This window comes from Myodes glareolus, chromosome 10 (genome assembly GCF_982192425.1).
Source record: "Myodes glareolus chromosome 10, mMyoGla1.1, whole genome shotgun sequence".
NCBI classification, from domain to species: Eukaryota; Metazoa; Chordata; class Mammalia; order Rodentia; family Cricetidae; genus Myodes; species Myodes glareolus.
The window spans coordinates 47350239-47376361 of NC_142035.1; the positions used below are offsets into that span (position 1 = coordinate 47350239).

Below are 26123 nucleotides of genomic sequence, written 5' to 3' on the forward strand. Positions count from 1 at the left end.
TCTGAAGAAAGTCCCCCATGAAGGACTTTGGCAGGCATCTGCCAGGGGTAATAGATGGTGCACAGGCTATGGAGGTTTTGATGTCAGGTGCAGGCGAAGGGACGGGCCCAGAGGCAGTGTGGGGCCTCAATCAGAGAGTCAGGGGATGATGTTGGTTCCTGGTGCCCCGTCCCTATCACTCTGGGCCAGGCCTCATGTCTGCCAGCAGATTGTAACTAAGAACTGGCAGAGGGCACTGGGAACATGATATCCTGGCCTCCGTTCACCACTCGGGCAGTCCATGTCAAGTTCAAAACCACTAGAGAGTTGACCTTGTGTGGGGCGTGTGAAGAAAAGTGCGCTGAACCATCATCACCCTGGAAGATGGTGGAGAGCCCTGATGAATGTGGTATCACAGAAGGCTTCCCTGGTGAGCACTGGGGACAGGCAGCAGAGGAGGTCTTACCTGATGGTTTTGCTTGGGGCTGTTGTAGGAGTGCCTTGGAAGAGCCTTCTCTTGTGGCACTGGCCTCTTCTGATTTTAAGCTATGCTTCAGAGAGTCTGTGGGGCCCCCTGGAAACACTCAGCCATGCCGACTCAGATATGATCAAAAGCAGCCAGTTCAGTAGTGTCCGCTTCATGTTAGTGTTAGCCATGCACTTTAAAAATGTAGGAAATCCACGAAAATAATCATTTACTTTGAATTCTTTCATTGTTGTTTCTCTGTGTGTGTAGAGCCCTGGCTGGCCTCAGACTCAGAGATCACCTGCCTCTGCCTTCCAAGTACTGGGATTAAAGGCATGTGCCACCACCGCCCAGTTTGAATTCTGGTTTTAAAACAAAACTAAGCCAGGCGGTAGTGGCGCACACCTTTAATCCCAGCACTTGGGAGGCAAAGGCAGGTGGATCTCTGAGTTCGAGGCCATTCTGGTCTACAGAGGGAGTCCAGGACAGGCTCCAAAACTAAGAGAAACCCTGTCTTGGATAAAAACAAAAAACAAACTAAAAGCCAGAAACTGCATACCTTCAATCTCAGCACTGGAGCGGCAGAGGCAACCAGGTAAGGATACTCAGTGAGACCTTTCTCAAAAGTAAATAAATAAACTAAGAATGTAATAGAATCTGTTCCCTGTACTGGAAAGATACAGGCTTGAGCTAAGCATGGTTCAGGTTTATAATATAAAAAGAAACCTGGGCGTCGTCTCCTCTGGCAGATGACTAAGCCACACATCACAGAACAGGATGGAAAGTATTTGGAATGTGAGTTCTGCTTCTCGCAGCAGCCAGCATCGAGGAGAGAGAGGAAGGGGGAGCACTTGAATTAGATGAAGGATGGGCATGACCTGAAAGAGGACAGAGAGTCTGACGTGTTGCCCTCACAAGAACGCTTTCCCTGGGGAGACACAAACAAACCTGCGCTGCTTCTGTACAGAGAAAGAGTCCCCCAGAGCTCGACTTGGGATAAAAATGAGTTCCTCCAGCCTCTTTATTAGGAACAGCACAGGGGAGAGACTGGCTAGTCTCGGTAGTCAGTTTCTATAGGTGGACAGTCTAGACCGTACCATCCAGCTTTTGGTACGCTTTTGGTAACCAGAGTTGCTAGTCTTTGCACACACTGCTCAGTTGTTCATAAACACTTACACATTGACTCCTTGGTAAAGATTTGCCACCCCTCTTGTGCCTGCCCCATATGGGCTTTGTAAATTTCCCAATTCTCAGTTGGAGTCCTTGACAGGCCACACCTTTATCAAAATACACATCCCCTCAGGACTCACTCAGGGCTTCCTCCCCTCCCTATGGGAATGCCAACCATCAACAAACCTGATCTTGGGAGACTCTTGCAAAGACTCATTGCTGTTCTGATGAAGATGTTGGCTGTTATACTTGGAGGAGAGCATTCTACAGCAGGTTTCAGTGCCTGTAATTACAGCATTTGGGAGGTAAAGGCAAGAGGATCATGAGTTCAAGACCAGCCTCAGCTACACAATGAATCTGAGGCCAACTTGAGCTACTCAAGATATTGTCTAAAACTGAGGGTCAGGAGAAGGAAAGCGTGCTATATATCCATCCTTGAGCTGAGGACAGCCCTATGGGTACTTCTAGCAGATTCTATGCAGACAAGTGCAGTAGCCACAGAAGGCAGGAGTTAAAGAGGAGCAATAAGCCTGGCAGGGTGGTGGTGGTGCATGCCTTTAATCCCAGCACTCAGGATGCAGAGGTAGGAGGATCTCTGTGAGTTCGAGGCCAGCCTGGTCTACAAAGTGAGTTCCAGGACAGCCGGAGCTGTTACACAGAGAATTCCTATCTCAAAAAATAAACAAATATATATACACATAACAAAAACAAAAAACAATAAAGAGGAGCAATTGATTAACAAATGGGGAGAGTCCAAGCATTGACTCCGCAGGAGTAATCTGTGTAGACTGCATGGAGGAGGTACGACCTGGGGACAAAGTTGTAGCAAATGCAAATGATGGGAAGAAGCCAGTCTCTCCCATCGGGGAACAATTTCTCCCGAGTACTGGGGCATTGAAGGCACCACCTGAGGTAGGGTCAAACAAACTGTAATTTTGCATGGATGTGATGCCTGTAAGCACAACACTCAGACACATGAAGATAAATAGCTTTCAAGCTGTAGTCTTGTTCAGGTCGGGGGGACTTACAGTGTCATTATCTGACCTTTTGCAGCCCTCAGCCATCTGTGGCCCTTGAGGCTGAAAGACCTTGCTGCAGATAATAGTGGAAAACATCTGGGGCCTGGAAGTGATGATCATATACACATGCATGATAAAGCCACTTCACGGGTTCCTGTACGTGGAGTCAGAGGTACCCCAGCTGATACAGCTTGGGAAGTGGGCAGAGGGAGCCTAGCACCTAGTAGCGACTCGGGTGGCTCAGAGGCAGATGGGGAAGACATTTATTAACCCTGGGAAGACAGGTACTGATGGCAACGCAGAGATGGGGTGGGACAGGTCAGACACACTGGGTTATGGGGCGTCTTCCAAGCACGGAGCAATGAGTTGCATATTGGTTGTGTGAGGCTCGGTATTAGCCCAGCATTTGAAGCAGGGGTGGGTACACAATAGATCTAGGTGTGGGATTCCATGTACATGTAACAGGCAGAGGAGGTAAGAAGGAACAGAATGTAGTAAGTTACTACCACAAACACAGAGGAGCTGGAAGGGACCAGATGGCTGGATCCATGACCCAGCTCTCAGCCTAGATGGGACAGAGAGCCATACTCCATGCCTCCTCTTCTCTCTTGTTAAGGGTTGCCTGCAGCCCTTGCGCATCCCAAACACCGGTATCTTCTTCCCATTGCCAGTCTATTCCCGTTCTCTAGTAGCAGGCTGCTAGGGTTCCTGTTTGAATTCCCTTGGTACCCATTGCTAGGACGTCTGTGAAGTGGCTGCTGTTAACTCGGATGAAAGTGGATCCCTTTCTTCAGCTGCTCAGGCTGGATCTAGAATTGCAGCCAGGCTTGGTAAGATGTGGCTTCTCCCAGACATCTCTACAATCTCCAAGTTTGGAGATTGTGCAGGGGATAGTGAGCTCCTTTCCCTGTTTGTTTTTGAGAGCTAGAAACTCTGAGACCTCAGGCTATCACTGCCTGCATCTGGATATAGGAAGGGTTATTTAGTGGAATCTGCTAGCCTCAGGCAGAGGATTTTTCTTTACTGATAAGGCATAGCAAAAACTAAGAGATAGGTGGCTTGTGCTTTTCTCTCCCTCTTTCTTTCTCTCTTCTTCTTTTTTAGAATTGGTGTGGGCTAAATTTGAGCTGATTACAATTGCCCTAATAAAAGAAGACAAAACTCAGGCCCTGCCTGTGCATTGCTGGGCTCCACCTCCCTGTGCGTGTTCTTGTGCTGGGAGCTTCCCCAGAGTTACTGAGGCTGCTTTTTTCCACACTTCTTCTCCCCAAACCCTGCTCCTATGTGCTGCTCAGACTGGAGCACACTGTAGCTGAGCTTTTCCCTGGTCCCATCCACCAGGGGCTTGTTGTCCAGGTAAACAAAGAGGAGGAACAAACCCCTTACTAGCCCCATTAGGTAAATGTCTCAGGATCATCCTTTTTACTCGCGATCTTTCCCACACGGTTCCTAAGTAGCCAGAGGACTCTGCATGGTACTTGCTGTAGGTACCTGCTGTGTATGTCTCACCTACTCACCAAAGCCAATCCTTAGCCCTTCGAAAGGACTTTATTTCATTTTTTATTTTTATTCTATGTGGATGGGTATTTTATGTGCCTGTACGTTTGTGCTCCACTGGTGTGCTTGGCACCCACAGAGGCCAGAAGAGAGTATCATAGTCTCTGGAACTATAAGTACAGAAAGAAGATTGGGAGTCACCACGTGGGTACTGTGAAGCAAACTCAGGTCCTTTGGAAGAGCAGTCAGTGCTTTTAACAATTGAGCCTTCTCTGTATCCTCAGGGACTTTCTTTGCCCCATTTTGCAGATGAGGAAATAGAGGCCCAATGAAATGAATTATCCTGATGTTCTATATATCATTGGTCTTAAGTGTCAGTAGGCTTCAGCTTGTCTCTTTACACTCCATGGGTCTCTCCTCCCTCATTCCCTTGTTGCTACCCCCTGAGCTGGCGTAGCCCCCTTTCCTTAGTTCTGTGGAAGGCCTTTCATCTTCACTAGGCCTACCGCTGCCTGCCCAGCCATGGGAACTGCCATCTCACCCAGGATTGTGTATTTTTCTCCACCAACCCTCCCAGTCCTACGTCAGGAGCCTTCCCCAAGCCTTCCTTTTGGGGAAGTGGCCATGGCACAGCCCCAGGATGACAAAGATGTGTACGATTTGTCCTTTCAAACAGCCTTGCTTCCTGTAGGGCTGTAAGCCAGGAGGCTCCACGAGGCAGTCTAAGCTCAGCCACGTGAGCTCCCTTCCCCTTCTGCTGCACAGACCTGCTGACTCCAAGCCTAGCAGCTTCAGTCACCCTCCTACCCCACCCCCACCCCGGCACACTCAGTCACTTGGTGTGGGCTGAGGGTGGGGCTACTTGGCATCTACACAAACTTCTGTGAGGAAGAGTAGGCACGCTATTTGTCCATACAGGTACCATAGCTACCTGTCTTTTTTGATTGTGCAGATTCTCACACCAGATCAAGCCTTCTCCCCCCTTTTGCCCTGCCCCCCCCACCGCTAGCAGCAACTTCTCCATCCTTCCTCAGCTGCCTTTTGATTGTGTCCAGATTTCATGTGCCATTGGACTTCCCTGTCCACAGCTTTGATTTCTGGTTGGTTGGTTTGTGGGGGAAGGGACTGGACCTTTTTTTTTCCCTCTTTTTTGAGACGAGGGCTGTCTTGCTATGCTGCTATGGATTGCTTGAAACTCACTATTGTAGAACAGACTGACCTCAAACTTGCAGCTATCCTCCTGCCTCACTTGCCAAGTACTGGGACAATAGTTGTGCCCCCAAACATAGTTTACCAACAGCTTCATTGCCTATCAAAAGTGGGTGTCCAATGAGTTCAAGTCTGGGGATGAAGTGCTGTTAAGAAATATTTCCTAGATATATGTGTGGACTATTGTCCACAGAAGAGTTCAGACTAGAGTTTACAAACAGCTAACTCAAAAGAGTCTTAGACCTCATGTGGGAAAAGTGGAACTTAGATTAACATTGCCTCACCTCTCGGTGTGGAAGAGTCAGAAGCTAGGCTTGGGTCTGAGGTGCTTGAACACCTAGGCCACATGGCGATCTGTGGGCTTGACTCAGACAGCTACTGCCCTCTTTGCTGTACAGGAATAAAAATTATAATTTGTCCAAACATTTTTTTCAGCCTTTGAGACAAGATTTCTCTGTGTAGCTCTGGCTGGCCTGGAACTCACTCTGTAGACCAGGCTGGCCTCGAACTCAGAGATCTGCCTGCCTCTGCCTCTTGAGTGATGGGATTAAAGGCATGCACCAACACTACCTGGCTCCACCTTACTTTACTTTTTGAAAAAGTCCAATGAAAACTCTCATTGTACCAGGAGTCCATTGATTTGATTTGGCTGCCTCTAGTGCTTGACCTCGATTATTAGCTTAAAGAGATTAGAATCACCTAGAAGCAGGACATCTTATAAACTATTTGCAGGGGTGGAGGTGGTGGTGGGAATGGCCAAAGTCAGCAGGGAGCTAAGTCAGACAATGTTGGCAAGGAGAACAAGGGATACCTCAGATATAGCTGCCTTGGGACTGATAACAACAGCCCGGGGTAAGAGTCAGGTCCCTAGACACTGCACCTTGATTCCAGAAGAGGCATTGGCCCAGCCCTAGACCAACCTTGCAAAGTCCATTCCAGAAAAGGACACAAAACTCAGGTTCCCATTGTCCTGACACTTAGGAGGCAGATGCAGGTGGATCTCTGTGAATTTGAGGCCAGTCTGGTCTACAGAGAGTTCCAGGACAGCCAAGGCTACAGAGAGTAACCCTGCCTTGAAAAACAAATCAAACCAACCAATCAAACAAAAAACAACATTGTCATTGAGCCAGGCATGGTGATAAACACCCAGTGCTCAGGAGGTTCTGTGGGAATCGGAGACCAGCCTTACAGAATGAGCATTAGATCAGTCAGAGCCGTACAATGAGACCCTGTCAAAAACAAAACAAAACTGTTTTTGAGTCACCGAGGAAGCAGTTCATGGAGCCCACAAAGGAGCACATGAAAGCTCTCCCCATTGCCTCCTAGATCTATGCCCTGCTCAGCCAGGCCACTCCAGACAACACTTGTCAGCAGCACAGTGACGGCTGTTCCCAGGCTCCCCACAAGCTGGGATTCCAGACTGCCCTGAGTCTGGCAAGACGGGATGGCTGACATCCCAGGAGTTTAAACACCTCATCTCCTATCCCATGGCTTCACTTTAAGAAGTAGCTTTCCTGGGGAGGGGAAGGTAAGTACCTCTGCCCCTACCTCAGTTTTTCAAGGCAGGGTGTATCCTGAGGTAAGGGAGAAGCCAAGAGGACCATGATTGCTTAGGACCCCTGTCTTCCTTGGGATGGATAAGAAGACTTCTCTTGGGCAGGACATCTATCTCAGGTCTTTATCATTGTCTACATCCCCCTCCCCACCTCTCAGCTCTTGGACAAAATGTCCCCTGCTGGAGGCTGAGAAGACAGCATGTCTAAAGGTGTCTGACATACTAAGTGTCCCATGATTGCAGCTGTGACTATGGCTTAAATGGGGACTCATATGGCCAGGGTATTGGGTAACAATTTCCTCTGAGATCAAAACATTCTGTCCTATAGGGAAACTCCTTAAGCAGGAAGGTAAGCGAGTCAAAATAGCTTCAGGAAGTCCCTGAAGCTGAGCAGATTCACTAGGCCCCCCTCTCTGCCAGAGTTAAAAAAAAATAAAAGCTGAGAGTCATTCTCAGGAAGTGATGTGGAATTAAAAAAGATTCTGAGGGGGTTAAGGCTGCAAAGAATACTCTCAGGCAAGAAAAGCTGCCTGGAAAAAAATTAGACCAGCAGAGGAAACTGGAAGGATACTCTCCAACCCGACGAACTGCACTCAGGCTGCGCAGTGTGCTTGGGGTTCCCTAGCTTTGTGAACTGTCACCCATACTCAAATGGGCCTTGGCAATTAATTCGTCTTTGAGTCCTTTCTGCTCCTGTAAGTAACTCCTATAAAACTTATTCTTGTTGACAGAGGTTTCTGTCCCACCAGGTCCCACAGCCATTCAGTCCCAAAGAAACACACAGAGGTCTATGTTAATCATAAACTGGTTGGCCTAGTAGCTCAGGCTTCTTATTAATGAATTCTTACATTTTACATTAACCCATTATTCTTGTCTGTGTTAGCCACATGACTTGGTACCTTTGTCAGTGAGGGATTCTCATCTTGCTTCCTCTGCAGCTGGGTAACAATTGCAGGCTGACTCCTTCCTCTTCCCAGAATTCTCCTGTTCTCATCGCCCCTTCTCTACTTCCTGCCTGGCTACTGACCAATCGGTGTTTTATTAAAATACAATTGACACAGTACAAACCATTGTCCCACAGCACATTCTTTCACCAAGTTGGACTTTGGTGGTATAGATATATATATATAGAGAGAGACGTTTGCTTGTCATGGGTTTTCTATCTGGGGTAAATAGATGAGTGTCCTGACTAATTTTATGCCAACTCAACACAAGCTAGAGTCATCTGAAAGGAGGGAGCCTCAATTGAGAAAATGTCTTCCTAAAATCCAGCTGTAGCTCACTTTCTTAATTAGTGATTGATAGGGGAAGGCCCAGCTCATTGTGAGTGGTGCTGTCCCTGGGTCAGTGGCCCTGGGTTCTGAAAGAAAGCAGGCTGAGCAAGCCAAGAGTAATCCAGTAAGCAGCATCCCTCCATGGGTTCCGCATCAGCTCCTGCCTCCAGGTTCCTGCCCTGTTTGAGTCCTGACTTCCTTTGATGGAGCAGTGATGTAGAAGTGTAAACCAAACAAACCCTTTCCTCTACAAGTTGCTTTGGTCATTGTGTTTCAGCGCAGCCTAGAAACCCTAAGTAGGAGAATAAGTGTGTTTAATCTCCCCAGGAAAAGTTTTGTCACACAACACAGAGACATCACCAGGTTGCATGAGGCATTATAGGTTCCCTCCTGTCCAGGGACAATATAGACAGATGACAGCAGAAGTAAGGCAGGTTAGGGTTAGGGTTAGTCCTGACCCTAGCTCTGACTTCTCTCAGATCAAGGTGAGGGTGAATGATGTCTTGGGTAGGATGGAAAAATCTCTGCTTTATCTGCTGTGACCCTAGGGCAAGTGAATGCCTTTTCTGAGCATCCAGTTGCTTTCCTGTGGCACCAGACCACCTGGGCTCAGAGTGGCCAAGAGCTTCCTGTCCCTTGCCTACTTTCCTGTAGTTTTACAGTTCGGTTCATTTTCCTTACCCATATAGATGCTTGTCTTGATAGCAGTTGTCTGTTTAGTGGGGACTCTTACATGACCCTTCCTCCACCCACAAAGCCCAGGGCCTAGACTATCAAAGTCACAACCCAGCATAGCCCACATAGCCTGTGTCTTTCAGGGCACTCTGGACAAGGATAACTGCAAAATGGGAAAGATAATCATCGCTCTACCTACTTCACAACAAACCCCATGGAAAATGAGACCCGTACCTGCCATGTGTGCACTCTGAATTACTCTGTCCTGCTTTCCCCCAGAATACTGGGAACCAACCCAAAGCCTTATGCATATCAAGCAATGTTCCACCAATGAGCCATGCCTGTGGGCACACTCTCAATCAAAAGAGCCTGCAATCACATAGGTCCTTTATGAGTCATTTGTACTGACATTCAAAAAAAGAATTTCAAGTGCAGGGCAGGCTAGCAAACACCTTTAATTCCAGCACTCAGGAGGCAAAGGCAGGCAGATCTCAGAGTTTGAGGCCAGCCTGGTCTATATAATACACTTCAGGCTAGCCAGGATTATGTAATGAGAGCCTGTTTCTTTCTTTTTTTTTTTTTTTTTTTCCTTTTTGAGAGACATGGTTCATCCAGATTGGCTGTTTTCTGCTCTTCCGAGGGGACGGAGCTAGAAGATCTAAATCCTAAGGACTATGGCAGGAATCCTTGCAGTTTAGCCTAAGGACAATGGAAACTACTGACAATTATTTGAGGTGTGATGGGGTCACTCTTACTTCTTACTGCAAGCCTGAAGAAGGGCAAGTTCAGGAGAGCATGGGTAGCCAAATGAGAGAGATGGGTCCAAAGCTCTAGCAAGACTGTTAGCCTGAGACTCACCAGCTAGGAGTGATGGTGCAAGCTTATACCCCAAGCCCTAAGGAGGTTGAGCAGGGCAGCCATACATTTGACACCAGTCTGAACTACATAGTAAGAGGACCCCTGTCCTCCATTTCAAAAGCAGGAGAAACTTCAGAGGAGGATATGAGGTGTAATCCCTTCTCCAGATAGCCTTCCCGCCTCTGCTGTCTGTCCTTCCCCTGGGTCTGCTATGCTCTTGTCAGAGGCTCCGCATAACAAACAGATTATTCAATTTGCTCAGTGCTTTATTGAACCAAGGCCCTAACAGAGGACTCCCGGGCCTTCCAGCAGGACTTTCCCATATGTAGACTCTGAACCCAGAGGTTGCTTCATTTTTTATTTAGCTGCTTCCACGACAGTGTTCCTTTAATATTTTCAAATGCTAAGTGTAAAGACTTTGTACACACGCACACACACGCTCCTGCCATAGGCCATCATGTTCACCAAGATCCTTCCACCCAGTCCGTATGCATACATGTGTGCAAGGCACTGTGCATCCATGACCGCCCAGCCTCCTGTCCATCTGCAACAGACCTAGGCTTGGTCACTAGAACAGCAACACAGAAAACAACAACAACAAAAAAACCGACATGCATACTCAAGAGGTCTTCTGGACCAGATGTGGGAAGGAGAAGACAATGAACAAAAAGTAATGCTTAGTGACTGGTCCACTGCCCAGCAGCAAGCTCTGACCAGTGAGGCTCTGGGGTTCACATCTCGGGGATGAGGCTTCCAGAGGATCCTCAATCAGGCCTTTGCCCTTGTCTTGGGGACATTAAAGGAGAAAAATCCTTTCTGAGTAAGTGATGTTTGAATCTCTAGGCCCCAGATGTATGAGAGAGTCTACTCAGCTGTCAGTGTGTCCCCAAACAGGCTAAGTCAGACAAACAAAAATAAAAGCTACAGGTAAGACAACAGGAAAAAGCCAGCACTTATGTTTTCAATGAAGGTGCCTGAGTAAAGGCCAGGAGAGAAGAGCAGACCCAACCCTGTGCAGAAGCAGGGGTAGCAGGCTGCTTCCAGACCACCCAAGGAGCTACTGTGCTCATCCTAAAGGGCTGAGACTCTCCCCACAAAAGGGGCTTTCTGAACATAGGAAGACAAAGAGTTAACACACACACAAGGAAAAAGGAGTGTAAAAGGCTCCCATGAACACAAAGCACTTCCTTCTAGCTGGGATCCACCCATCAGGCTGGGCTCTTCAAGATGGAACTGAATCCTGATGGAACCAGGATTTGGAAAATTAGTGGAGTGAGACAGGAGAATCAAGAACAGGGACAGACAAGACATGACACTACATCACTCTCCCAACCCCCAATAGCACCTGAGGCCTCTAGCAGGTAGGTGACCTCATAGGCCCATGGGACCCGCTGACTTCCAGGCCCCATGAGGTAAGGATGGCAGCAAGACTCATGCTGGCCCATCACTGGTCTTGCAGCCTGCTGCAGAGTTCCCTCCGGCTCCGCTCCCCAGCCCAGCTGCGTGTCTTGAGGCGGAAGGTCCTCAGCTCATCCCTGAAGGCCTCATGATTCATGGGCCGGTAGTTCTGGGGCTCACAAAAGTTCTAAGGGAGGATGAGAAGATGTACCGAGTCCATTAGCATGGGAGAAAGGGTAAGTTGTGGGGGGCGGGGCAAGCCTTTCCTTCTCTCAGGCCATCCCACCCATGGTACCGGATGCTGTGGGAAGAATTCCTTGTAGCCGCCTTTGAGGATATACATCTCGGGGTAGTACAGGCTGGGGTAGTTGTTAGCTGCACGGTCCCGTTCCCTGACAAATCGGCACCTAGAGCAGCATGGGAAGGAGTTCAGGGCAGGACACATGTCAGAAAGAGACCCACGCCCTTGCATGCTGTTTTGAGGGTCTCCAAGGGTACAGGCTCAGAGCACAGGAATGTCATCTACTAGGTAGGAGACACTGGGGTGAAGACAGGTAAATCAGGAGTGGCCACTGTTTCTGGAAGACAGGTATATAACCTTGGTTGGAGCACTCTATGGCACGTACCAGGAAAGAGGAAGCAAGAAAGGTGACCAGTGAACACAATACAAGGTCCACTCAGAGCCTAGCCTGGTAGTACAAGCCTGTAGTCTTAGCTACATAGGATTCTGAGGCAGAGAGACTGCAGGTTCAAAACCTGCCTGAGCCACAAAAAGAGCTTAAGGCCAGCCTGGACAATTTAGGAAGGAAAACCCTGTCTCAAAAGACGAAAAAAAATTTAAAGGTAAAAATACCCTTTGTTTTTTAAAAAATTCATTATTATTATTATTATTATTATTTTGGTTTTTTGAGATAGGGTTTCTCTGTAGTTTTGGAACTTGTCCTGGAACTCACTCTGTAGACTAAGATGGCCTTGAACTCACAGAGATCCATCTGCCTCTGCCTCTCAAGTGCTGGGTTTAAAGGCGTGCTCCACCACTGCCTAGACTAAACGTAAACTTTGTTTTCTTTTTTGAGACAGGGTTTCTCTGTAGCTTTGGATCCTGTCCTGGAACTTGCTCTTGTAGACCAGGCTGGCCCCAAACTCTTAAAGATCCGCCTGCCTCTGCTTCCCGAGTGCTGGGAAGCATGTGCATGTGCCACCACTGCCGGTGAAAAATAAACTTTTTAAAAAGGGGGGTGGCGGTGGTGAGATGCTTCACTGGGAAACCTGGGCTCGAAGTCTGAAACTCACGTAAGCATGGAAGGCAAGAACCGATTCCATAGTCATCCTGACCTTTCTATGTTCACCATGTACATATGCCTTCATACAACATACATATGCATGATCATTTAAAAAAGAATAAAAAGTAAAGAGAGGGCTGGGTGTAACCCTCCCTGGTACAGTGCTTCCCTAGTGTATGGATGACCTGGCTCAGTCATCACAGCAACAAAACAGAATCTCCTGGACCAGATGTGGTAAGGACTCAAGGGAAGCAGGGGAAGCAGGGACAGGGGATCAAAGAGTGAAGCTCAGTCAACTGCCTAACAGGGGCCATGTGCCGGAGCCCCAGAGGCAAACAGAGTAGGGCAGGGATGAGGCCCCTACACAGAGAGTGGGAAACACCGACTCCAGCCTGCTAAGAAGCTACCAGCTGCCAGATGGAGCTGGTGGCCACCCTGGACCAGGTGGCAGGGGGATAACCAGATAAGATCACAAATGGAGGGAGAGAGGAGAGATGGGTAAAGGAAGGCTGAGGGCCCCAGTGGTAGCGGGTAAAGGAAGGCCGAGGGCCCCAGTGGTAACCAGCATGGGAACAGGATACCAAAGGCCTGAGTGTCACTGAGAACGTGGCTGAGAACAGGGTCCTCAGATTTTAAGTACACTGCTAGACTTGGCATCAATTTTTGTGTGGGTTCAACAGTGGATGAAGGATGGTCTGATGAGGTAGACGGAAAGAAGGCAACGGGAAGACGTGCTGTCTGTAGCAGGAGAGTGAGGTCATTTCTAAACTATCAGATGCAGCAAGAAGCTCTAGCACTCAGTTCTGGGCAAAGAAGGCCAAAGGTGGGCAGAGGCAGGACTCACATGCGGGGCCCACGCTCAGACGAGAATTCACAGTGGAAAATGAGGATGATTCTCTTGTCCAGGCTACAAGGCACGATGGGGTGCTGCAGCAGGAAGGTCTCGACATCCCGTTCCAGAGGCAAGTTCACAGCATTCTGTCAGAGTATCAGGGGTCAAGCTGCAGCCTGCACTGGCCCCTTCTCTTTTAGTTCCCAGGTTAGTAGCCCCACCCCTTGCTGGGAGGAGCCCTCCCCATGAGAAATACTCCACGGAAGGCTATTCATCCTCTTGGCAAGGAATCTGAATGGAGGGTTTGGCCTTACCAGCTGCTGTCTCACCTTGATATGCCCGCCTTCATACTCATATGGGTATCTGCAGTCCACAATTACAAATTTCTCCACGATGTTGCTGAACTTGCCTGTCAACAGGGCCACCATCTGCGGGAGGCCAGCAGGGTTGGTGCCAGCAGGTGAGGCGGGCAGCCCAGGTTTGCCCTGACTCTTGTGCTGGTCTGTGCATACACGCAGTTCATCCCCAGGGGAGGACAAGAGCCAGAAAAGGTGGTCCCCACTGCACCTTACCACCTCTGCTCAACCCTGCTTACAGTTTCTGGGGAGATGTATTTGAGGTCTTGGTGTTTGCCATCCACAGTCTGCAGGAGGAAAGCCTGAAGGGAAGGGTGAGGCAGTCAGGGGAAGGCAAGGCAGCGAGACCAGGAGTCTGGAGAGCGCAGAGGCCTTCAGATTCAGCTCGGAGTGCAACCTCTGGGGGCCCACATCCAGGGAACAGTCTTCGGAGGTAAACAAACACAGAAAGGAGAAGCCCTGGGCCTTCCTGCTTTGGGGTTTGAAAGTGGAGGGGTGGGCCAGGAGATTGCATACCAGACACTTATTTGGAAATGTTTTTCAAGGTTGAGGTATGTCAGATGCCTGGACAGATTTGAGGTGGTGTCAGGAGAAGGGGAGCCAGAGGGAAGAAGTCTGTATGAGAACAAGAATGAAAAAGATACAAGAGAGCTGGGCGGTGGTGGCACACGCCTTTAATCCCAGCACTTGGGAGGCAGAGGCAGGTGGATCTCTGTGAGTTCGAGGCCAGCCTGGTCTACAAGAGCTAGTTCCAGGACAGGCTCCAAAGCTACAGAGACCCTGTCTTGAAAAACCAGAAATAGAAAGAAAGAAAGAAAGAAAGAAAGAAAGAAAGAAAGAAACAAAGAAAGAAAGAAAGAAAGAAAGAAAGAAAGAAAGAAAGAAAGAAAGAAAGAAAAAGATACAAGAGAGAAAAGGGGCCCTCTGGGGACAGAGAGCTCCTGTATTAGGGGTCCAGAGCAGATCAGAGAAGAAGCCTCCTGAGGTCCCGTAATTCTACCTTAGAGTAATCTCCGATCAATTCACGGTGGTCACTGTCCAGGATGCTTTCAATGTCATGACACAGGGACTTTGAGCGGAAGACACGGGCCTTCTGGAAGGCAGGGCAGATGAAGGCCAGGTCAGGGGTGAGACTGCCTCTCAGTGGCATTTGTCTGACACCCTCTTTCCCTGTCTCGTGAACAACTACCTGTACACTGACCACATCTTTCTACACATTTGGCCAACAGAGTACACCCCAGGCCATCTTCAGCCCAAAGACACCCTCAGGTGAGCAGAGACAGCCCAGCCCCAGGAGGAAGAAACTCACAGGTTCTTCAGGCTGCTGCTCTTCCAGGGGTGTCATGCTCTTCCTGCGCTTGCTATGGACAGGCATGTCCTTGTCCTGGGGCCGCTCTAGCCTCTTGAGGATGGGCCGGATCACGCTGCACGGCAGGGATGGAGAGCGGAAGAGCCGCTGGCACTTGCTGAACATGATGAGATCCTGGCAAAGGCAGTGTGGCAGTCAGAATGCAGTCCCTCCACTCCATGCCCCCCAAGCTCCGAGGGGCACTCCCGAAGCTCACCTGTTCCTCTTCCTTATCCAGCTTTTTGACAAGTGGAGCACTAATGAGATTCTCCATGCCTGGGGGCACTACATCATCACCCTGAGGTCAAATGAGCAAGGACACAGTCACAAACACAAGCACGGACTAAGCCTCACAATCTTCCCTTGCCCACTCTCCCAGAAATGATAGGCTGTCTCCAGTCCTGCTGACTCCTCCCATCTATGGCAACCTGCTCCTCTTCCCCCACCACCACCCCGAGATACAAAGAGCCGTGGGGATCCACCTGCTGCTGGGGCATGCCCTGAGCCAGAAGTACCATCATCATGCCCAGCCTCCATTCCTCTGCAACACCAGCCCACCTGGTCTTCTCTGGTTGACCACTATCTCAGGCTGTTACTCAGTTCCCTCAAATTCTTCTGGCATTGGGGTGAGGTCATAGTCTTGCTGAAGCCAGAGCTGTCCTTTTCTGGACTAGCTGAATGGGGAGAAAGTAGGGGGCCTTGTGGACCAAGGCTGTTTACCTTTAAATCACTCTCCAGGATGTCCACAAATCCATCATCTTCTTCAGAAGCCCTTTCAACAGGAGTCAAGAAAGAAGGCTGGGCCACAGGACTCAGCTCCTCTACTTCCATCTTCCGTTCAGGGGTCAGACACTGTCCAAATGACAATAAGCACAGACTATTCAGACGTGGGGGCTCTGCCATCCCTTCTGAGGAGAAGCCTCTAGTACCTACAGGTAGGGGTAGAGAAGCTAGACCACTCTTTCTTTCTCTCACTATCTCTTTAAAAAAGTCATTTAACTTTTATTTGTTTTAATTTTGTAACCTTTATTTTATAGATATGGGTGTTTTGCCTGCACATATGTCTGTGGACCATGTGCCAGCAGTGTCTACAGAGGCCAGAAGAGGGTATCAGGTCCTCTGGGATTGGAATTATAGAGGGCTGTGAGCTGCCATGTCTTCTGGAAGAGCAACCACTGAGTCATCTCTCCAGCCACCACCAACTCTCTCCTGAGCTGTTTGTTTCTTGAGGGTCCACGGGGGTCAGTTCTCCTCACATACCATCAAGTCAGGGGCCGAGCTTGGCCTCTGGGCAAAGGCCTCTCTGTGGCTGGCCGACTCTGCCAGAGGCTGGGCAGCGCTGGGATGACTGGGCTTCCATGGCATCTTGAAGAAACATCCATCCTGTGGGCAGGATCGGAGAGAAAGTGTCAGAATAACCCCAGTGTGCCCTGCTCTCCCGACCTCTTCTGTCCTCGGCTCTGGAAGCGCACATTCTCTTTGTCCTCCTCAGGGCTGTTGGCAGCTCTGCAGCCTGCCTCAGTTTTCTTCCGGCTGTTCAGTGCTTGGGAGTTGGTAATGTTCTGTAGCACAGGGCTGTGGTCCAGCAGCCTCACCTAGGGAATCAGACAGGGGAGTAAGTACTGAAGGCTGTACTCCTTCCTATGATCAACCATACCTTCCCTACCTTCTGCTCCAGTCCCTAGGCCACTCAGCCACCAGGGGAAACCCCAGCTCCCCCAAGCAGTCCCGGGATGCCTGGCTACTTTGAGCATACTCTCCAAGAGGTGCCTCCAGGATGTTCATACCAGCCAGGATGACTAAGTTCCCTGTCAGGCCTTGGAGGATACTCACAGGCAAGGACCGGAAGCGTTTTATGGTAAACTGCTCACTGAAAAAGAAAGGACAGTTCAGAGCTGGCAAAATGGGGGCCAATGACTTAAAGCAGGCAGGACCTCCTTGCACCCAAGCCATACACTGTAGTAAATAGCAGGAGGTGGAGAAGGGTGGAAAGCACTCACTTTTGAATGACCCGACTGGATGCCTGAATGGTTTGCTCAAACCTAGGAGAGAGAAGTGATCCATTTTCTCTGTAGTCCAGCATCTACCTCAAGCACCAGGCCCCAGCCAGGCCCAACCTCAAAGGGCCAGCAAAGAGAGCAAGGACAAGGGCCTGTGGCCAGGCTGGGGGAAAAGAGTAGAAAAAAAAGCCCACCATTGGTGGGACCAGGTACCAAGGATGAAGGATTTGAGGCCGCCTGGGATTTTAAAGGCTGCCTTGAATAGAAGCAGGCCTAGAGAAAGGCAGTGATGGAGACAGCTGGGGCAGGTCACAGGGTCATTAAGACATCACCAAGGCAACAGTCTCGCCAGCCTGCACCAGCTAGCACAGGCCTTCCACCTGTATGCAAATTACATTAGTGGGGCCATATGGCCACCATGAAAGGCACTGATCCATCCCATGACAATAGGCCAAAGGCACCCTGTAATATGGGTGACTCTGGGTGGGTGCCAGAAAGGCTGGTTTGCTGGGTTTCTCTTTACACCAGGAAACTGGTCTAACTTTCTCTGGGACAGCTTCCCCCACCCCCCACTCCCTTTAGTGTTTTTCTGGATCAGCCCAGCAGAAACTCCTAGTGACAAGTATACGGGGTTACATCCTCTCCTCCCTCCTATGGAATTTTCTAAGACCCAACCTCTGTTCCACCCCCTCCTTCTGTCTTAGAAAAGGCCAGCCAGCAGGGAATTCCAACAGATGTTCCTTTTGAGGCTGAGGCATAGGTTTCTGCATACAGCCCTGCCTTAAAGCTATGTTGTTGGAGACCACCTGTCCATGTGTGCTTACACACACACACACACACACACACACACACACACACACACACACCAGCTTTTTTTCTGAGAAACTAGTCAAAAAGCAAGTGCAGGGCCCTAAGAGGGGCCTGTGTGCAGTCAGCCTGGTATCATTTGTAGCTGGATCTCCCGGGTGAGAGATTTGTGTTGTCACTAAAACCAAACTCCACTCCTCCCATCCCCACCCAATTCTTGTTTCCTGTTTGTGAATAAACCCTGAGCACAGCAGTCTGATCAAAAGCATCAGGAGGAAATAGTAACCGTCACCCTAAACCAAAAGCTCTGGCTGGCAGTGCCCAGCTGTCCCTCCTAATGCCTGACAGCTACTCCAGCAGCTGGATGGGAACAGGTGTTCTTTAGAGGGCATAATTTGTGCCCATAGGCAAGGAAGAGGCATCTACTCAAGAGCAAAGACCAACTTTCTCTCTCCACTCCCTAATACAAAGGACCTGGTCAAGGGTTGGCCAGGAGGGTCAAGTGTCAAAGCCAGGCGCTGCTGTTGAGCCAAGCCAGTCAAGCCAGTCTGCAGACGCTGTTTTCATTTGGTCTAGGTTTTGAGATTGGTTTTACTATCTTCCCCCAAATTGGCCTTAAACTCTCTATCTTCCTGCCTTAGCGTCCTGGGTGTTGGACTGGATTATAGATCTGGGCCACCATTCCCAGCAGGACCATATATATTTTTTTAAGTTGGAAAAACATTTCACATGTACAAAAACGTGTACAGGCAAAAAAGAAAAACGGGACATTAGGTTTGTATTTCTGAATTACAGTGCTAGCCAGAGCCAAGTATCAGCGTATACTTTCCCAGAGGCCATCGTCCCCATGACTTTGGGTTTGAACCGACTCTCGCCTGGTTTCTATGATAGCAGGCGCTTCTCTGAACAGGAACCCAGTTCTCAAGCCTTAGAGATCCAGCCCTGAGGGTTCCCCTGTGGGAATGCAGGATTCTGAGAGCTGGAGAGAAGGCTCAGTGACTATGAACACTCATCATTAAAAAAAAAAAAAAAAAAAAGTTTGTTTGTTTGAGACAGGGTTTCTCTGTGTCACAGTCCTGACTGTCCTGGATCTTGTTTTGTAGATCAGGCTCAAGCTCACCGAGATCCGCCTGCCTCTGCCTCCCAAGTGCTGGGATTAAAGGCGTGCACCACCACCACCACCCAGCCACTTGCCACTTGTCGCAGAGGACCTGAGTTCAGTACCCAGCACCCACATAGGGCAACTCACAACAACCTGGAACCCCAGCTCCAAGGGATACCCACCCTCCTCTGGCCTCTACAGGCCCAAATGCTCACATGCACATATCGCCATGCAGAGAAACACACAACAAACACATAATTAAAAATAAATTTTTAAAAAAAGAAAGAAAAATTGATTCCCAAGGGCAGGTGCCAGCTCCTCGGTGGAAACCCCTCCCTTCGCTACTCACGCATGCTCTGCCTTCCGTGGGTCCATAGGGCTGGGGGAGTCCATGCAGAGACCTGGTGGGACAGAGCACTTTGGCTTGCAGGTAGCAGCCTTTCCTGCTTACCTTTTCCCAAGAAAGGAAAAAGAGACCTCGATTTGAGATCAAGACAGATTTTAACAAATGAAACAAAACCTACTCATGGACCCTGAGCACAAGACACTACCCCCCAAAGGAGTCAAGACTACATTATCTATTTACTATGGAACCGTCTCTACCCAGATGCCTTTTGTTTGTTGTTTTGTTTTCTGAGACAGGGTTTCTCTGTGTAACTGTCCTGGTTATCCTGAAATTCATTTTGCAGACCAGGCTGACCTTGAACACACAGAGATCTACCTCCCTGGGATTAAAAACAAGTGCCACCACCGCCCAGCCTCTACACAGTTTTTTAAAAGCACAACGGCTTTCTAAGCATTTTTCTTAAGCTAGTTTAAAATGATTTGGAAAAGATACTGGTGTTCTAAGGAGAAAAGTGACAGACTAAGAGAATGTTTCACAAGGACCAACTTTCGGTGGTAGTGCGTGCCTTCTGGGTGGGGTGGTAGTTTAGTGGCTTCACCACTAGGTTTCAAATAGGTAAGATACCATCTCCTACCTGGGGCCAGACTTCCTCAGGCTCCCCAGTTAAGGTTGGGTGTGGTAAGACCCACTAGGTGTGTTTTCTTTTCAGCTTTGAAGGCAGAATGAGAGACGATTCTGGGTCCACCCAGATGTGGGCAGGATGTTTATCTGACAGACTGAGAAGTTAGGAGGCCGGAAGAGTTCCCTGATCTCTTCTGACTCTAGAGGACCTCATGTGGACCCTGGGCCTTACCTGCATCAGAAGCTTCAGAGGACTCAGACGACAGGGAGGCACGCCTGGACAGAGATAGGCCCACCAGCCTGTTCTGGAATGACAGGCTTCCTACTTGAGTCTTTGGGGTCTCACTAACAAAGGGAAATAGGCACAGAAAATAAACAAATTCTGGGTTTAGAAGTTGGTTGGTCCATGTTGCTAAGTATTCCCTAGCTATGAAGGGCCCACCATTACTGAGAGATGATCACATGCTAGGACTATCCTGTAGCTCAGGTCAAAGCTCTGCATTCTGCCGAGGCCTTAGACAGTCTGCCCTGAATTGACTGGAAGAGTGAAGAGCTTAGGCAGGAGGCGGCCGGGGAAGTTGTATAGAACCTTTCCCTGCTCACAGCCCCACCTATCTAACCATGCATTTTCCTGGAGGCAAAGGCCATGACCTGGGTCTTCATTGCGCCTGGACCACCCAGCTGGGACCTCCACAGGCACGTTTAGGGAAGTCAGCCAGTCTTTAGTCATTTTAAGCTTTAGGGGAGTTCGGGAGATGCGGGATGCAAGGAGCAGAGGCACGGCCTTGTATGACTGCTGTGCCAACCTCAACGATCCTCTGCCTAAGGCAGAAATTAGGGAGGTAGTATGCCACAGGCAGCGAGGGAACAGGGGGTAAATGATCCTTTGCTAGTCATATGGGGGGGTGCAAGTCGCACAACTTCTGACTCAGCACTCTCGTGCCAGGTCCCTGAAGCAAGGGTAAAGGTAAAGGCTTAGTAAAGGTAAGGTTTGTGCTTAGCACTTCTAGGCTTCGGTGCCTAGTTGCTCCTACTCGGGGCTCCCCGTCCCATCACACCCAGTGCCGGTGGGGCATCCTACCTGCCGAGCCCAGCGAGGTCGTGCATGGTTCTAGTAAGTGTGGTAACCGGAGAGGAGGAAACCGCGCTGTTTGGAGACCCCAGGAAGCCATCAGGCTCCGACCCGAAGCTTGAGAGGTGGTGCGGCCGCTTAACGCCACCGTGCACGCGAACTGGACTGAGAGCCGAGTCCGGCGTAGACTTCTGCGGGTGCACCTCCATCGTGGTGGGGTGGGCAAAGGCTAGCTTTAGGGCCACAACAAGCACGCGGGCGAGCAGATACCAACCCAGTTGGCTCGGCTCCGAGAGCGAGCCTGGGGTGAAGGGAAAGAGGGAGGGAAGGGAGGGAGGAAAAGCAATGGGCCTGGGAGTGAGGTGAGGGATACGGGTAGGAAGGGAGGGGAGAACGCTGAGCTGGGCAGCTGCCACCTCCACCTCCTTATATATTCGAAAAATAACAGCGGCAGCGCCGCCGGACGTCACCAATGGGGGCGCCGGTTCCGGGAGGGCGGGACCGAGGGCGGTGCTCTTGTGGTTGGGGCCGAGGCTGGACCAGCTAACTCTGCCCGCCCGACTTCTTAGGGTGACTCAGGGAGTTGGGTTAACTCCATGCCCCCCACATACTCTCTGTTCCCTCTGACACGAAGATCCTGGTCTCCAGGATTCTGCCTCCTGAGACACGGTTTGGAGGGACAGACCTCCAGAGGGAGTAGCCACCCTCTAAGGTGGTCTCGTAAGGACCCCTCGACGTTTACCATCATGCACGGTCACGGTCACGGGTAAGGAACCGTACGAAGCTCAGCCTGAGCCCGGACGTTTGCCAAGTGTGCTGCGAGGTCTACGTTCCCTGTCCCGTTTGCAGACCGGGATTTTGAGAAGTTCTTTAACTCGTTTAAGGCCATGGGTTTGGTAGAGTGGTGGAGACAGAGATGCTCCCTCCCGGCTTCTTCTCATTCTGCAGCCTCCCTGGGCCACACAGTGTAGCTGCAGGCTTTCGCAGGCGGCGCTTTGGGTACTCGCCTCCTTGCGCGGCAGAGCGGAACTGCGAGATTCCAGGGCTCCCAGTTTCGACGTGACCCCTCACTGGGCCCAATCCCGTAATCCCCGAGAATCAACGTTTGGATTTAGGCATGGGTTTCTGCTGCAGGCAATTGTGACACGTCAGCAGAGAACGCAGTTAGGGAAAAAATCTCACACCCACTTACAACTTGGCTAATTTGGTGTTAATAGCACCGTATTTAGTGTTTCTTTGAAAGTGGAGGAGGCTGAATTTGCTATTAGTTTACAATGAGCGTCTTCTAATGATCTAATCACCTTCCAGCCAGGTCTGTTTTCCTGAAATGAGCTGGGAAGGACCAAGTGGGCAGTTGGGAACGTTTTCAACGTTTGCTCTTCCCATGGAAGACGTAGCTTCTGGGTTGGTGATTGGGGTGCAGGGCAGGATCTAAGAGCTAAGAGTAGCTTAGCACATCTGCCTTTGCCGTTTTAACCACCACCCCAGGCCCACCAGGGAGGGATGGCAAAACGGTGAGGTGACTGAGGGTAGGAATAGGGTCTAAGAGGTTCAGCTGTGTATGAAGGAAGAGGACACTAACCACACCTGAGTGGAGTGACTGAAGCAGGAGTAACAGCCTTTCTTTCTCTCAACATTTGCCCAGCTCCTGTGCTGTGCCAGGAACTATATACTACTAAGTAGTTAGGATCCTATTTCCTGTTCCGGTCATAGGTCAAGCTCAAGACCTCCAGCTTCCTGCCCTGCCTTAGTGTCAGGACCAAGAGAGAAATTCGCCCTGTGCCTAAAAGTCCTCTGAGGATAGTGTTTCCAAAACCAACAAAACAGGTTTCTCCCACCCCCACCCCAGCACACACATGCTTCAGAGTGAGAAGGGGCCCTCCTATGCTCATTTTGGAAATCACTTGAAATCACATCTGGGGGTGCTCCTGGTCCCCAGTGGAAGGGAGAGAAGCCCAGCAGAGTCCTTCTGGGGCCCCTCACCTGTCAGCTCACATGCTTTTGAACTTCAGGTTGCCATTAGAACATAGACAATGGATACAACTAAAACAACGAAACTTGTTCCGAAGGATCAGTTAAAAGATTTGCGCTTCTAGTTCCAGGACAGGCTCCAAAGCTACAGAGAAACCCTGTGTTAGAAGAAAACAGAAACAAAAACGATTTGCTCTTTTTGAATTGAGGAGGCACGTGTCTCATTACGTCATCACGTAGACCTGGCTGACCCAGGTTCTGTCTGTAGAGCAAGCAGGCTTCAAATTCATGGTGCTCACCCTGCTTTTGCCTCCAGAGTGTTGGGATTACAGCCATGAGTCATCGCTACTGGCATATTAAAATGTTTGCGACCCGCAGAGCAAAAGAACTTCCCTATCTTTTAGGGACTTTTCTATCTTATTGTTTTATGTGTGTGCGTGCTTTGCCTTTCTGTGCACCGTTTGTCTGCTTGGTGCCTTTGAAGGATAGCAAAGGGCATCAGATCCCCTGAAACAGATGGTTGTGAGCTGCCATGTTGGCGCTGGATATCAAACCTGGGTCCTCTGGAAGAGCGGCCAGTGTTCTTTACCTCTGAGCCATCTCTCCAGGGCCCTTTAAGAAACATTCTAGTTTCCCCTATTGGTCCACCGCTCCCCCCCCCGTGTTTTCGTGGCTTGTGACACGTTACATTTATGTTTCACCAAAAATTCAGACAAAGGAGAATATCAAATGATACAAAAGGCAGCACCCCCAATCTTCAGAAACAGCATTGTGAGAATGTTCCTTTCTTGTATTGTCTCCTGAAGATGATTCATACTTCTCCAAAGGAAACATGGATGACAGCCACAAACAGAATTAAATATTTCCACATTCAAAAAGCAAAAGAGAAGCTGGCCTTGGTTGTGTACTTATAAATTTATGGAGGGAGGAGGTCGAGGAACGAGAATCACTGAGAGTTTGAGGCCAGCCTGGGCTATATAGTGAGATCCTGCGTCAAAAAGTCTGAAACTACCAATAAAAAAAAAGTAAAAAGGGGCTTGAGATGTGAGAGGCCATTGGCCTAGCATGTGCAAAGTTCTAGCTTCTGGAATCAGTTCAGAATACAGCAAAAATATAAATAAATGTGGTAAAATATGTAACTTTATTTTTAATATTTTAATTTAGTATATATTTAATGTAATATATTTAAATATTATTATGCTGGCTAGTTTTTTGGTCAACTTTACAAAAGCTAGAGTCATCTGGAAAGAGGAAATTCAAGAAGATGCCTCCATCAGACTGACCTGTAGGCAAGTCTGTGGGGCATTTTCTTGATTAATGATTGATGGGGTAGGGCCCAGCCCACTGTGGATGGTGCCTCCCCTAGGCAGGTGCTCCTTGGTTGTATGTGTAGGGGATGGAGAGGCATCTCAATAGTTAAAGAGCACCCACTGCTCTTCCAGAAGACTCAGGCTTGATTTCCATTATCTACGTGGCAGCTCACAACTGTCTGTAACTCCCATTCCAGGGGATCCATTGCCCTCTTCTGACCTCTGCAGACAACTAGGTATGGTGCAGACAGACATGCAATCAAAGCATCCAAACATGTAGTGGTTTGAATAAGATGGCCCCAATAGGCTCGGCTATCTGAACGCTCAAGAATGACACTATTTGTTGGAGTAGGTGTGGCCTTGTTGGAGGAATGTGTCACTGGAGTGGGTTTTGCGGTTTCAAAAGCCCAAGCCAGGCCCAATACTCTCTCCTCTACTGCCTGTCGAACTCTCAGCTGCTTCTTCATCATGACTGCCTGAATGCTGCCATACTCCCCGACTACGATGGTAGTAAGCTAAACCTCTGAGACTACAAGCAAGTCCCAATTAAATGCTTTCCTTTATAACAGTTGCCATGATCATGGTGTCTCTTCACAACAGGAGAACATTGACTAGGACAATAAACATAAAAAGTAAATCCAACCGAGCAAGCAAAAGACCGTATTTGTTCCTTGGGATGCTAAGACTGGAAAATTATAAGAGTGATGATATCTTGGACTATATACTGCGTCTCCAACTCCAAAAACAAAAACAAAGCCAGGGATGGTGGCCCATGACTTTAATCCCAACTCTCAGACCTCTGTGAGTTCAAGGTCAGCCTGGTCTACAGGAAGTTCTAGGTCAGCCAGCCCTAGACAATGAGACCCTGCCTCAAACAAAGCAACATAACCTGATCAGCAGCAACAAAATATGTATGGGGAATATGCCTACAAAAATATTCTTTGATTATAGCTAGATCACACATATAATCCTAACACTTGGGAGGTAGAGGCAGAAGGACCAGGAGTTTAAAATCATCCTCAACTACATACCTAGTTCAAAGCCAGCATCCTGTCTCAACAACAGCAAAAAAAAAAGAGAGAGAGAGAGAACAAATTTTTTTCAGTGGTAGCATTATACATTTTTATCCTCCAAAGAATTTCAGTATTTTTTTTTAGAATTTAAAAGACTCAGAAAAATCGGTATAATTTTTCAATTAATTAGAAATACAGGTTTTTATTTTTATTTTTATTTTTTTTTGCGGCAGGGCCAAGGCTGACTTCAAATTCACTACGTAGTTGAGGAAGACCTTCAACTTCTGATCCTCCTACCTCTATCTCCTGAGTGCTGGGATTACAGGCTTGTGCCACACTTCTGGTTCTTGATGACCTGAGAATAAAATGCAGGGCTATAATGCATGCTGGGTAAGCCTTCTTTCTACTGAGCTACATCCCCAGCCTTTTTAGCATATGTTCTCAATATAGCAGTTTCTCAGATGATTAAATAGAGTTACTATATGGCCCAGCAGTCCTATGCTGGGTATGTATCCAAGAGTAACGAAAACATGGCTGCCCCAAACTTTGCAAATAAATGTTTATAGCAGTATTAATCATAGCCAAAAGGTAGAAGCTACCCAAATGTCCATCAACAGAGATAGACAAAATACTATTTGTAAAAGAAAAAGAAATCACGCATAAGGTCAAATTATTACCCATGTGTGATGCAGATGAACAACCACAGTAGAATATGGTCCCGAGGTGGGGAGATGTTTGCTCACTTCTTTTGTTTATTTGTTTGTTTTTCGAGACAGGGTTTCTTTGTGTAACCACCCTGGCTGTCTTGAACTCACTCTTAGACCAGGCTGGCCTTGAACTAACAGATTAAATACCTTTGCCTCCCTGCAAACCTGCTTCACCACTGCCTGGCTTCCTCACTTTTTTTTTTTTTTAGTTTTTCAAGGTAGGGTTTCTCTAGGTAGCTTTGGAGCCTGTCCTGA

General features: G+C 48.9%; 1 protein-coding gene across 1 annotated transcript; it reads right to left on the minus strand.

Moving 5' to 3' along the window:
* Window positions 1-9947: 9947 nt before the first annotated feature.
* On the minus strand, window positions 9948-21297 carry Cdc25b (cell division cycle 25B). Its single transcript, XM_048459597.3, has 16 exons — window positions 20877-21297; window positions 20028-20140; window positions 19178-19229; window positions 16920-16961; window positions 16753-16789; window positions 16392-16514; window positions 16180-16302; window positions 15640-15771; window positions 15137-15217; window positions 14881-15054; window positions 14572-14664; window positions 13811-13873; window positions 13545-13643; window positions 13228-13361; window positions 11396-11507; window positions 9948-11287 (listed from the first exon to the last, which is right to left on the minus strand). The coding sequence occupies exons 1-16, from the start codon at window positions 21074-21076 to the stop codon at window positions 11147-11149; spliced, it is 1719 nt and encodes a 572-aa protein (XP_048315554.3). The 5' UTR covers window positions 21077-21297; the 3' UTR covers window positions 9948-11146.
* Window positions 21298-26123: the final 4826 nt, after the last annotated feature.